Source organism: Bubalus kerabau, chromosome 19 (assembly GCF_029407905.1).
Source record: "Bubalus kerabau isolate K-KA32 ecotype Philippines breed swamp buffalo chromosome 19, PCC_UOA_SB_1v2, whole genome shotgun sequence".
In the NCBI taxonomy this organism is placed as follows: domain Eukaryota; kingdom Metazoa; phylum Chordata; class Mammalia; order Artiodactyla; family Bovidae; genus Bubalus; species Bubalus kerabau.
The window spans coordinates 32,019,730-32,032,718 of record NC_073642.1 but is presented as its reverse complement, the minus strand read 5'-3'; the positions used below and the strand labels follow the sequence as shown (position 1 = coordinate 32,032,718).

At 55.1% G+C, this 12,989-nt stretch overlaps 1 protein-coding gene across 4 annotated transcripts in view; it reads right to left on the bottom strand.

Moving 5' to 3' along the window:
• TMEM266 (transmembrane protein 266) overlaps positions 1–12,989 on the bottom strand; it is a 125,072-nt gene that overhangs the window by 39,584 nt on the left and 72,499 nt on the right. For 2 of the 4 annotated variants that reach the window (XM_055555960.1, XM_055555959.1), the window contains 2 exons: positions 7,372–7,526; positions 4,412–4,485 (listed from right to left, as the gene is read on the bottom strand). In XM_055555960.1, coding sequence (XP_055411935.1) covers positions 4,412–4,485; positions 7,372–7,526 — 229 coding nt within the window. The remainder of the gene's footprint in view (positions 1–4,411; positions 4,486–7,371; positions 7,527–12,989) is intronic. The other 2 variants (XM_055555962.1, XM_055555961.1) reach the window with 2 other exon arrangements.

Below are 12,989 nucleotides of genomic sequence, written 5' to 3'. Positions count from 1 at the left end.
GACACAGGTTCGATCCCTGGTCCGGGATGATCCCACATGCCTCTGAGCAACTAAGCCCCTGTGCCACAGCTGCTAAGTCTGCACATTCTACAGCCTGTGCTCTACAAGAGGAGCCACCTCAGTGAGAAGCCCGCTCACCGCAATGAAGAGTAGTCCCCCTCTTGCCATAATTAGAGAAAGCCTCCAGGCAGCAACAAAGACCCATCACAGCCAAAAATCAATTGATAAAAATAAAAGGCTCTGTTTTGTGAATTTCACCTCAATAGAATCCTAATAATAATAAACAGAAGGAAGCAGCAGCAGCTGCTGCTCCTGCCTTGAGGCTCCCATCTACAAGGTCAGCCGTGGGCTAGCTTTCCCCTCTTCCAGGAAAAGGAGCTGGGCCTCTCTGCATCTCCACCCTGGCTAGGGAACGGGGCCAACACCCCATGACCTGCGCTCAGGCCCTGCTGCAGGGTGACCCAGCCTGGCTGGGCCCCCAGGCCTCGTGGAGTCTCGGGAAGAGAAGCAGCTGGCCTCCCCAGTTGCAAGTGACCACTGGGCCTGGTCTCAGCCAAAGGCGGTTTGCACAACTGTCCATCTGGATTCTGAAGGCTCTGCCCGGTCTCAGTGCTGCAGGGCCCCATGGAAGCAGGAGGAAGCGGGATGACCCTGCCTGACATGGCCCAGGAAGCTGCCCAGGCATCCACATTCACCTCATGCCCCTGCAGGGACCCTGCCCGGCCTGACTGCGTGTGGGGCACCTACTCTCGCTACACTGAGAAGCATCTGCCTTGCTGCTGAATAGCTTGGCCTGTTTGAATAGATGGCAATTCCTCAAACTGAATTACCATATGTAAAAGAGATGACCAGCGCAAGTTCAATCCATGGTGCTTCATCATGCAGGGCACCCAAAACCAATGCTCTGGGACAACCCAGGGGGATAGGGTGGGGAGGGAGGGGGGAGGGGGGATTCAGAATGGGGGGTGGCACATGTATACCTGTGGCTGATCCATGTTGATGTATGGCAAAAACCATCACAATATTGTAAAGTAATTAATTCTCCAATTAAATTTAATTGATTTTTAAAAATTGATGTCTTCACACTAAGCCCAAAGCAGCCCCATACTTCTCTTCAGACTTAGCTCTGTGCTCTGGGGCGTCTTCCCTGGAGCAGCCCCTGGAGCTCTGAGACGGGCAAGGACAGGCTGGCGTTCGCACACCCACCCAGAGGCCTGCATCCGTGCCGCCCATCTTCCCGAGGGCCTGGCAGTTTTCTGCTCCTCCATAGCCTCAGTTTTCTAACTCACACAATGTCCTGCACAACTCGGGGACTGTCCTCAAGCTCAGCTGAGACGTGGGGTGGGACAGGGCTCAGGACTAGGTGACCGGCCGCCTGGCCTCAGGAGCCCTTTGGGTGTGACCTTCCTGGACTCCACACCCACCCCCGGCCGGCGGCCATGGCCCTGGGCGCTCCCCAGAGGGACAAGGGCCAGCCCCGAAGGGGCGGCATTGGCTTCTCCCTAGGTGAGGGGGTGTGCTGGGTCTGTGGTCAGAGATTTCACAGGGTTCGGGCTTTTCTTTCTCAGTTGCTGACCCAGACCTTTCCCTCAGATTCTTAGTCTGCTCCCCGCCTGCGAGCACCAGGGCCGAGGGGGGTGGGCAGGGAGGGGGCATGCGGCAGCGACACGCCAGACAAGAGTCCGGAGCCCTGGGCCCCGTTTTGGTGGACACTGGCTACGTGACCCTGGGCTGCGGTCCTCATCTGCATGGTTTTAAAGGGACGCTTTTGGCATTTTCAGCAGGCAAATCTGCAGGCCTACTCCACGGCGGAGGGACAGTTGACTCCCGCTAGAGGTGGCCCTGTCATCGTGAGAAGCACAAACACCTTCACACACTCCAACCCTCCGGGGAGTAGGGGTTGAGGGCCTCTATTGCAGCGGTCCCCGAGCTCTTTGGCACCAGGGACTGGTTTTATGGAAGACAACTTTTCCTTAGATGGGGCGAGGGGTGGGGGACACGTGGTAATTAACGTGAGCCCAGCCATGGAAAGTGATGGGAACACAGATGAAGCTTCGCTCCCTTGCCCTCTGTTCATCCCCTGCTGTGCAGCCTGGTTCCTAACAGGCCTCGCCCGGGTCAGCACTGGTCCACAGCCTGGGGCTGGGCCCCCTGCTCTGTGGGACGGCTCTAACCTCTTCAGATGCTAGGTTCTCCTGGGAGCTCCGGGGATACCCAGGCTCTCGAGGTGGGCTGCCCCTCATGTGGGGCTGGCTGTGCTGGGGAAGGCAGGGCTCCCCTGTTACTTTCCCGTTGTCCCTCTATTATTCCTGTTACCCCTCTGTTACTCCCACCCCCCGTTACTCCCCTGTTACCCTCTCTTACTCCCACCTTATAGCCCCACCCTCCCCATCTCTGACAAGGTCCAAGGTCGCAGTCATTCTCCCCCAGCCCCCAGCTCTCCCTGCTGAGCCTGTGGGAAACCCAGCCCACTTCCATGGCGTGGAGACAGGGCAGGGGGGTGAGGGTCTGAAGCCATAATGCCTCTACACAGGGGCTTGTCTGTTTCAGGTGGCTCGTCTCTAGCAGTGACAGGAAGGGAATGCCAAATTAACGCTGGGTAATAAATTCTGTGAAGCCAATAAAACCAAAGCGGAGGGATAGATGGAAGAACCGCAGCAACTGATTAAACATTTTTGTTGGCAGTCACAGACACATGGCACATTTTCCAAGGCTTGCATCAAGCAGACATCTGGCCAGGGCCCGTGTATGTGTGGGAGGGAGCCCCAGTGAATGGAGACGAGGGGGCCTCCCGGCCGGAGACAAGGACCCTCCGAGGGGCAGCAGGCCAGGGAGCAGGCACTATCTGGGGGCCGAAGCATCTCTAGGGCGATGACCTTGGTGAGCTGGTGGGGACACCTCCCAGGAGGGGCAGTGTTGGGTCTGCCCCCTCAGTCTGAGCCCAGGCTTGCTGGCCAACTTCGTGGGCTGCAGGAGCCAAGGCCCGGGAAGAAAATGTTCCGGGTGTGGAATGCCTGCTGCCCAGCCCAGCACACCCCACGCCCAGGCTGAGGATTCTGGACTCCAGGCCTAAGGGGCCTGGGCCTCCCCTGAGTCTGAGAAAGAGAGTGCATGCCACTAGCCAGTGTCAGAGCTGGCCCACCGAGAACCCCGGACACGAGAGGATCCCGGGTGCCTGACTCCCTGGGTTGCCTGATCACATCACAAAACACTCTCTACTTCCATCCCTCCACCCACATCACTGCTCTCCCAGAGCACCCTTCCGCCCTTTGAGGCCCTGCTGTGCTCTGGGACTCAGAGGCCCCTCTGCTTCGGAGCTGGTGTGAGCTGTGTGTGTACGTGTGCACGCATATGTGTGTGTGCACAAGCCTACACGCCTCCCCTACAGGCTCTGCACCGTGTTCCTTTCTGACTTCCTCCCCACGCCTCCTGACCACGTTGAGAGGCCCCAGTGGGACTCTGCTCGGGGTAATCTGGACCTGCGGCAGCGCGGGGTGAGGGCACATGGAGCAGGCCAGCGGCCAGCTGACTCGGGCCCATCTTCTGTTAGGAAGAACAGGGCTGCCACACAAAACTCTCTCGTTCTATAAAGACCCGCCACCCACAGGACGAAGCCCAGTCTTCTCAGCCTCCCTTGCAGACCCTGCCGGGAACAGCCCCAAGTCGATGCCCCTGAGATGCAGGCAGGGGTCACTGTGACAGGCCCGGAGCTGCCCACAGGACTGGCCACTCACCCTCCCGTCAAGGCAGAGGAACCGGGCAGAGATCCTGGTTCCATGCATTTCAGATGCACTCAAGGCTATCAGCTCCCATCAAAACCCAGGGCCCTAGGGCTTCTCGGTGATTTTCCCCTCTTATCTCACACACAGAGAAATGGGCCGGGGCTTTATCAGCTGACTCTAGCAATGGCAAAGGGCATCCGTGCTCCCTGACCCCAGACACATGCCCCTTTGCTCCCACAGAAGGGTCACAGCTCAGTCTAGCCAGACCCTGTCCCCGCTGAAAACCTGGGTCAAGTCCACTGCCTGGCCCGTGACTCCGTCTCTCTGCCTCCTGAGCCTCGGCCCCCGGTGCACCCAGGACCACAGCCATAGTGTCCCAGTCAGTCTCCCTGCTCCAGGCCCCTGGGCTTTGGCCTGGCCTCTGCCTGCTCCTCACCAGCTGCACGAACCATCTGCTCTCTCTCAACCACCTACCACTCAGCCTCACCTTCACAGAGGTCACCTTCCACCCCTTACCTGGACGACACCTGCTCACCGTCCGGGCCACCCGTTAAGGCCCAGCACACAACTTTGCTCCCCGTATTGTGTCTCCCTCTTTGCAGCCTCAAGGGCCAAGAGACTAAAGCTTCGTCTCCCTGGGACAGGAGCTGCCCTGAAGAGATGGTCACAGGGCCCAAGTCTCAACCCACCTCCGAGAAGAACACCGAGAGGATGGCCAGGCTGATCCAGTGTATCACGCCGGCAAACTGGAACGCGCTGGAAACTGCAAGCATAGTAACAGGGGTCGATTTTAGGAGTAAGGAATGAGGTCCATCCGCAAAGCAGGCTTCGAGGCACGGAGGCGGGCCTCCAGGAGCCCGGAGAGTGAGCATTTGGACTGGGAAGCAGTCGGGCCAGAGAACGTGAGGGAGCTTTAAGGGCTGTCTGCAATGGAGGTGGAAGGAGGTGGGTGGGTCTGTGATGCTGTTTTTCCTTCTACCCGAGAGGCTGCCTCCATCTCCCCCCAGGCTGCCTCTCAGAGTTCCAGCTCAGTCCCACCAGCCGCTGTGGGCTTTGTGCCCAGAAAGGAGCCTTCCAGAGGGGCCTTCCAGAGACATCCCTTACAGGGCTCTCGGACCAGGGAAGGCAGCTTTGGTCAGATCTAGATGAGCTTTCAGAAATCCCCACCACAACTGACCCCCAAAGCACTGTGCGCTGTGAGTGGGATTTAAGGCAAGCTTCCTTTGACTTCTCATTCTGAAACTTCTGAGTGGCTGAGATGGCAGTGTTAGCCAGAGTATTCTGGGGAGAAGACTGGAGCTGGGACTGGCAGAGGGAGCTGGGGGTGGGGAGGGGATGTCAGCCTCCCGAAAGTGGCACAGCTTCCCGCCTCCAGAGCGTGAGCAGGGAGCACCAGCAGCCACTGAAACTCCCACCCCACCTTCCACCAGACAGTCCTTGGCACTAAGGCACCACCTCTGGGCTCATAGTATAGGAGCCCTGAGGCTAACAGTAAGATGCTGGGGCCCAGGACAAGGGCAGGTGGGCTTTGATAGAGAGAGGGCAGAAGGGGATGCCGCTCAGAGGGCCAGCCCCAAAAAGAGAGTGGTAGCAGTGGGTGACCCCGGGCGGCGTGGCAGGGCTGAAACAAGGCACAGGAATGCTGCTGGGAGCACGCTTCCCTACTGCACTCTGGCCAGGCCTGCTCAGCACGTAGCTCAGCTCCCCTGGGAGCCCAGGAAAAATGCCCTGAGCCATCAGTGGGGCAGGCTGGCCAAAGAGAGGAACCCACAGCCTCCCCAAAACTCTGAGATGGGCCTGCCCTGGGGGGCAGGTGGAAACGAAGTCCTGGACCATGTCCAGGGTCAGAGAGCTGCCACACTGGGTTCCAGGTGGGAGACTTTGGGGCCCCTGGCTTGAGGCCAATACGAGCCTCAGAAGGCAAGGCCTGCCCCACTGTGGGTCACATGAAGATGAGTGGGAACTGGGAGGCTGAGGCCTGCGTGATTCTGAAGGGACCTCCAGATGATTCTGGAAACATAAAATCTCTCCCCATTATTTCTCAAATGAATTCCTGGGCTTTTTTTTACGGATCGCTTTAGAAGAGCAATAAATCTCTGATTGTGCATTTTATGGAATTTAAGATGCCTTTTATGAGCTGCTATTGGATCTCCCACCAAAATCAATCTCCTGGATACTTAATTTTAAGCAAAATTCCAGTGTCGGCCGTGTTCTCGGTTCTACCCAATGCCTGAGCGGCCAAGGGCCCCGGGTATAACCCACAACAGGGAAAGAAAGACTCTGTTATGGTCAGACCTCATAAAAAGCAGATGGAGGGATGAGTGGGAGGGAAAATAGACAACACAGTATAATTGAAGACAGGCTGAGTGTAAAATCAGGGCTGGTTACTTTCTGCTGGAAGATACGGTGATTAGAACCAAGGGGCCACCAGCTGTACAAAGCCAACGAGGCTCATCAGACAAAAGCAACTCTGCACTCTCTGCCACCCTCTCGGAGAGGAGGGAAGGCTAACAGGTTGGCAGGAGCTTTGACGGACCCTGAGTGCAGAAACTCCAGTAAAGGACCTGTGGGCAACTGAGAAAACAAGTCTAAGATGACAGAACAGGTCCGGGGGTGGCTGGATCAACAGTCCTGGATTTTGCCAATGGATGGGAAGGAAATCTCTCAGAGGGCCAACAAGTTCATTTCTTTTTTTATTTGCATTTGAATGAACCATCCTCTGACTAGGGGACCTCTGGGGATGCAAAGAGCACTCACTCACCCAAAACCAAGAGTCAAGGCCCTTGGCCCTTCGTGCTGGTATGCCAAACAGGGATCTACAAGGGGCTGGGGCAGGAAGAGGACCCTCTGCTCTGATGGCTGTGCTGCCAAGGGGCACTGGAAGGACAGAAGAGGTGGCAGGCAGGCCAGCAGCCACCACGCGTGTCAGGCTCCCACGAACGTAGGACAAACACCAACAGGACCAGGCTGAGGAGGAAAACCGGCATGCGGGCTCGACATCCCAGCTCCCATACCTCTCACCAAGGGGAAGTCTAACTTCTCCCAAGCTTCATTCCCACATCCATAGAGAGGGTAACAGCCGTCTTGCCTGTCTCCCAGGGCTGCTACTAGGATCAGATGCACGGAGAAGTGCTTCCAAAATGATCACATTATAGACACATAACCCTGCCAACTTACAACTGGTTAAAAATACAGGGAATCCTACAGGGAATCCTAGCATCACTGCGGCTGCTGTCATTACAGGTTACTACAAAGTGAGACGCCTCCACACGTGGGAACTCTAAGCTACAGAAAATTCCAATCTGGAAGATTCCAAATGGGAACAATAAAAAAAAAAAAATGGTGCACACAGGGGTCCCCAACGTTTTGGATCTTATCAGCCGCTGATCATGGCATGCTGGGGAGGGGGAGTGAAGAGGCCACACTGGGTGGATGGAGGGGCAAACCCATGCTGGGGTGACAGAGAGAGGGGGTGCCAGATGCTTTCTTCCCCGGGGTCACCCCCATGAGCTATGGGGCCGGGGGGTGAGGAGGTGGGGACAGCCCTCGGGCTGGGGGCAGATCTCACTGGTAGTTGGGGACCCCTGATGGATGCACATGGAATATTGACATCATATGTGTTTGCATATGTATCTCTCTTGCTACTCACACTGGAGAAGCTTTATATCTATTAGAAGTTCCAGAGTCAGGAGAATCACCACCAATATTACACAGGTTACCAGGAAACCGTTGACACTCGCACTGAGCAAAAATACCTGCCACACGGCTGCTCTCTTCCCACAGCACGGCTTCAGCCAGGTAGACCTGCGGGGACAAGAGTGGGGGAGGAGGCATGAGCGGGGCAGGGCCTGCCGCAGCCCTGCTGACCTGCAGGGACAAGAGTCGGGGAGGGGGCACGAGCGGGGGAGGGCCCGCCGCAGCCCTGCTCTCAGATCCCGCCCCCGTCCCACCACCTCCCACCTCCCCCGCTCTGCGCCTTCTTCACGGGCGCTGGGCAGAAGGACAAAGACTGGAAACATCTCACTGAGAGATGCAGCTTCATTTACAGGCTGACCCAGGCTGCTCACGGCATCTCCCTGCGCTCCAGTCCCTTCATCTTTAAAATGGGAACAAAACCACATCTCATAGCCTTGTTGTAAAGACGGAAGATCACAAAGGTTAGTGGAGAGGCTGGCTATGTGATAAGTACTGCATGAATTATTATTATTATTACACTTATTACTATAAGGCTTCCCTGGTGGCTCAGTAGTAAAGAATCTGCCTGCCATGCAGGGCACCCGGGTTTGATCCCTGGGTCAGGAAGATCCCCTGGAGAAGGGCTTGGCAACCTACTCTAGTATTCTTGCCTGGAGAATCCCCATGGACAGAGGAGCCTGGCTAGAGTCCATGGGGTCCAAAGAGATGGACACAACTGAGTGACTAACACTTTTACACTTTCACTTTATTATTATACTTCTGTGCAGGGTCAGAATGGAGCACACATTCTACATCTCAAACCACCTCTAACAAGTGCTCAGTGAATTAATAAGTGAATTTTCTTTTTTTTTTTTCAGTTATATAAGAAAAGATTTGAAGTAGATCTTTGCTTCTCCAAGCAGACTGTAAGAAACATTAGTTCCACAGAACGTTAATGGTTGTTACTCAATAAAAAGTTTCCATGGTTGGGTAAGTTTTGGAAAATTTGTGTCAAGGTTAAATGGATTATTTTTCTTTGCAGGACATTTTAGTGCCATTAATATGCTATCATACACCAACAGACTCCAAAAGGAATTACAGAATCAGTGTTTCCCAAGCTCACTATCCCATGGCACACTTTTGTATGTAGCATCTGGAGGGACTAGTGGTCCGTGGACCATCTTTTGGGAAACCCTTGACTACATGATCACGACCATACTTAGATATGCGGCCACCAAGGATGAAATCTTTCCTGAGTAGGCCTGAATGTGGAGAGAAGGCAGAAAATCTCAGAGCTGATAGGTCTCTTAGGACACTTGATCCACTGCCTTCAGGAACACAAGATTCTGGTGATAAGGGGGTGCCTCTAAGAAGGTCTTGGGATGGTGAGGTCAAAACTCACTGCCTTGGTAGGTTATTTATGGGTTGGACCCGCCTGCCTGCCTTGACGAGGAGGAATGAGGTGCCCTGGATCACCAGTGGCTGGGGCCTTCTCGCTTCTGGCTGACCTTCAGTCTCCTGGGGCCATGCCAAAGGCATTCTAGACCTCCATTTCCCCATATGTAAAACTCCTTAACCTCCAGGGTCATTGAAAATTAAATGAGAAAATATATCTGACCTGGAAGGAACCATGCAGCTGATGACGATGGTGATGGTGGTGGTAATGATGATGATAATCATCTGATGGCCCAAAGATCCAGCCGTCACCCCTGTCCTTCCTGTCCCGAGGGAGCGGCCGGCTGGAACCTGCTGCACAGCGGCCAGGACCCTCCCTCAAAGACCCCGAGGGTGTCGCTGGAAGGGGGACTCCTGCCTTGAGGTGCTTCCTTCTCCCCGAAGGAATACTGTGGGTGCAGGAGATTTCTTCCTCACAATCCATCCAAGGAAGGCTCGAAGGAGGCCCCAGCTGTGGGAAGGTGGGACAAAGCTCGTGGCTCTTCAAGGAAACCTGGCTTATTCAAATCTTTCTTGGATGTTTTCTAAAACCAATGGGAATGATAGGTGTCCTTGGCTCCGGGGGAAAAAACTGGGGGTTCAATCCCCAGCCTCAGAAGCTGGTCCCAGGAAGAGGGGTAGGGGAATTCCATCAGGTGATGGGGAAGGATGGAAGGTGCCTTGGACAAGCAGAGGGTGACTGATGTGACCCCCAAGCCCACGGGCAAGAGTGTGGCTGGGGTGAGGGGTGAGGAGAGCTGCCAGGTAGAAGGGAGGGTTCTCACTGGGGACAAGAGTGAGTGGAGGCCAGACTGAAGGCAGGTTTCAAAGTCCCCCGCAGAACCACCTCGCTCCACCTTCCTGAAGGTTCACGAGGGCTCCCCCTGATCCTGGATCTTCTTGAAAGGTCAAGAAGCAATTGGTGGCCCACGACTAATAGGCTGCAGGATAAACCTCAAACCAACACCACGCAGACCTCAGGAGGGTTTCCAGAGAAAGTTCAGGACAAACAGGTAAATCTTGGATAAGCAATCAACAATTTTCTACTATAAGTATGTCCCAATCACTGCAATGGGCGTCCCAGGTGGCTCAGTGGTTAAAAGAATCCGCCTGGCGGCGCTAATGGTAAAGAACCCGCCTGCTTAAAGCAGGAGCCATAACAGAAGCAGGTTCAATCCCTGGGTTGGGAAGTTTCCCTGGGGGAGGGCATGGCTACCCACTCCAGTACTCTTGCCTGGAGAATCCCATGGACAGAGGAGCCTGGTAGGCTACAGTCCATGGGGTCGTAGACTTAGACATGACTGAAGCAACCGAGCAAGCAGGCATGCACAATCATTGCACGCTTACACCAAAAAAACAAACAAACAAACAAACAAAACTCATTGTTTATCTGAAATACAGATTTAACTGGGTACCCTGTAACCTTATTTGCTAAATCTGACAGCCCTAAATTCAGAGCAGAGGGGGCTTGAGGTTGGTCTGATGAGGGTGGCTGGGATAAGTCAGAGGGATGCATGGGAACCCTGGGAAACAGGTGAGAAGCCAGCATCAGGGAAGGAAAGACCAGGAGAGGGACACCGCTGGGAGGGCTGTGCGTCTGTCCAGGAGACCAGGAAATAAGGACTAGCACGGCCAGCTCAGAGGGACAGCCACGTCCCACCTGGCCGAGGCCCAGAGAAGCCTAAAGGCTCTGTCCACAGGGGCTATCTGCTGTGCATGCTTTTGTGTGTATGAAAGATCCCTTTGGATTTTAAAAAAATTATTTATTTTGCTGCACCAGGTCTTGGTTGCGGCATGTAGAGTCTTTATTTGTGCTATGTGAACTCTTCATTGTAGGATGTTGGAGCTACTTCCCTGACCAGGGATCGAACTGGGACCCCCTGCATCAGGAGCTCAGAGTCTCAGCCACTGGACCACGAGGGAAGTCAGACCCTTTGAATTCTAAGGTAGCCCTGGCCATCACCACCGACTGACCTCCTCTCCTCCTGGCCCATGCTGAGGGGGTCATGTCTTCTTTTCTCACAACATGACATTCCCAACCCCCATCCAGGAACCCTATTTTAATCTTTCTGCACCCCTCACCCCGGTTCTCGCCCAGCTCCAGCTGCCTCGGCACGTCCTCTGGAAGTCTCCTGCCGCCCTCTGCCCTCCTGTTCACTCCTCTCCAAGGCCACAAGCACTTTCACTGCTGGGTCCCAGAGGAGACCCAGCTCCAATTCCACATCCTCCCTGAAACCTAGTCCAATTGTGTGTGGCCCCTAAACCGAAGCCATTTCACTGTCACCTGAAATCTGAGGCAAGCGCTTTCCACATGATGAATAAAAAAGGGCAGCTGCCAAGGCCATTTGCTGGAGCTGCTGCCACGCTGAGCACCAGAGGAAGACGCGCCTGTATGCCCAACAGGGGCCGGGCGGCACCTGTTCTCCTCCATGCCTGTGTATCCCCGAAGCATGGGGTGTACCCCTCAGAGCCCGAGCCTTCTACCCTGAGAAGTAGCTCCGGTACTTCTTCAAGTAGCAGTCTTTCCCTCTAAAAAGGAGACTTGGAGCTTGAGCTGTCTCCCTGGTAGGGAAAAGTCATTTTATGTTGCTGTTTCAAATGTTAAGATGTTGCTTTTTATTTTTTTGTGTGATTGGAAAAACTTCCTAAGTAGACCCGGGTTTGGTCACTGGGAAGCGGTCAGTGCTCAGTGGGGACGTGTAGTTTGAAGCTGGCAGTGCGGGCCTGGCCCTGACACCATGGCATCCCTTAGATGCCAGGACTCAGAAACCAGGCTGGGAAAGGTCTAGAAGTCAAGTGCGTGCCGGACACCCTGGGTGTCCTACCCTAGGCAGGCACTGTGACCCAGACAGGCAGCGGCTCTCGGGCTGCCCTTCCAGTGGGTGAGAGGCAGACCATAAATGTAACGAACTAGGAAATTAGGAACTTCCCCAGCTGTCCAGTGGTTAAGAATCCGCCTGCCAATGCAGGGGACATGGGTTCGATCCCTGGCCCGGGAGGATCCCACATGCCATAGAGCAACTAAACCCCTGTGCCACAACTACTGAGCCTGTGCTCTAGAGCCCGCGCTCGGCAACAAGAGAAGCCTCCACAGAGACAAGCCCGGGCCCAGAACTAGAGACTAGCTCCCGCTCGCCACCACGAGAGAAAGCCTGTGTGCAGCAATGAAGACCCAGTGCAGCTGAAACGTAAATAAATGGAATTAATTCATTAAAACAGGTTAGGAAATTAGATGGTGTGCGACAAGGTGGTGGGTTCTGTGGAAGAAAAGAGGGGCATAAAGGGTGGCATTTTAAACTAAGCGGTCAGGGTAGGCCTCCCCCAGAAACTGCCATTGTAAGCAAGAGCTGGAGGGAGTGAGGCTGTGCAGATCTGAGGGCGCGGTGGCAATGTACAGGAAACAGGGACTGTTTGTGGTAAAATCCTACTGGACTCCCAAGGAATCTCTGGCAGAGTAAATACCAGAAGGGCGGGATCCAGGAGCTGAGCTGGGGGTGGGGGAGGTGGGGCTCCCCCTTTAGGCTGGGGGCAGTTTACCTAACCCACCCGGGGCGGGTGCTGCAGGCGTTTCCACAGCCCTTGGGGCAACCAGTGCAGTTCCCAAAGAACCCCAAGTGAAAGTGTTAGTCATGCAGTTATGTCCGACTCTGCGACCCCATGGACTGTATAGCCCACCAGGTTCCTCTGTCCAAGAAATTCTCCAGGCAAGAATACTGGAGTGGGTTGCCATTCCCTTCTTCAGGGGATCTTACCAACCCAGGGATTGAACCCGGGTCTCCTGCATTGCAGGTGGGTTCTTTACCTTCTGAGCCCCCTTGGGAAGCCCCAAAGAACCCAGGGCAGTTGCAAACAGAGCCCAAGACTGCCTGAGTCCTGTGCTTCCACTTCCGCACCAGCCCAGGGGTCCCCCTGGCCCTGCTCTGCCTTCAGCTACCATCCCTCAACCACGTCCATGTGGAGGTGACTTCCTGCAACCCCTCTTTTTGCACAAGTTCAAGAAATGCGATTCACACATGCTCTATGTGAAGCCCAGGGCAATACACGTAGGGGTGGACTCAGCTGCAGCAGGTGGAGGGAGACCACCCATCAAGGAAAGGACAGCATCCAGGGATCCAGTAGCTGCTGAGGAGCGGCTGCCTGGGGCAGGAAGGCTGCAGT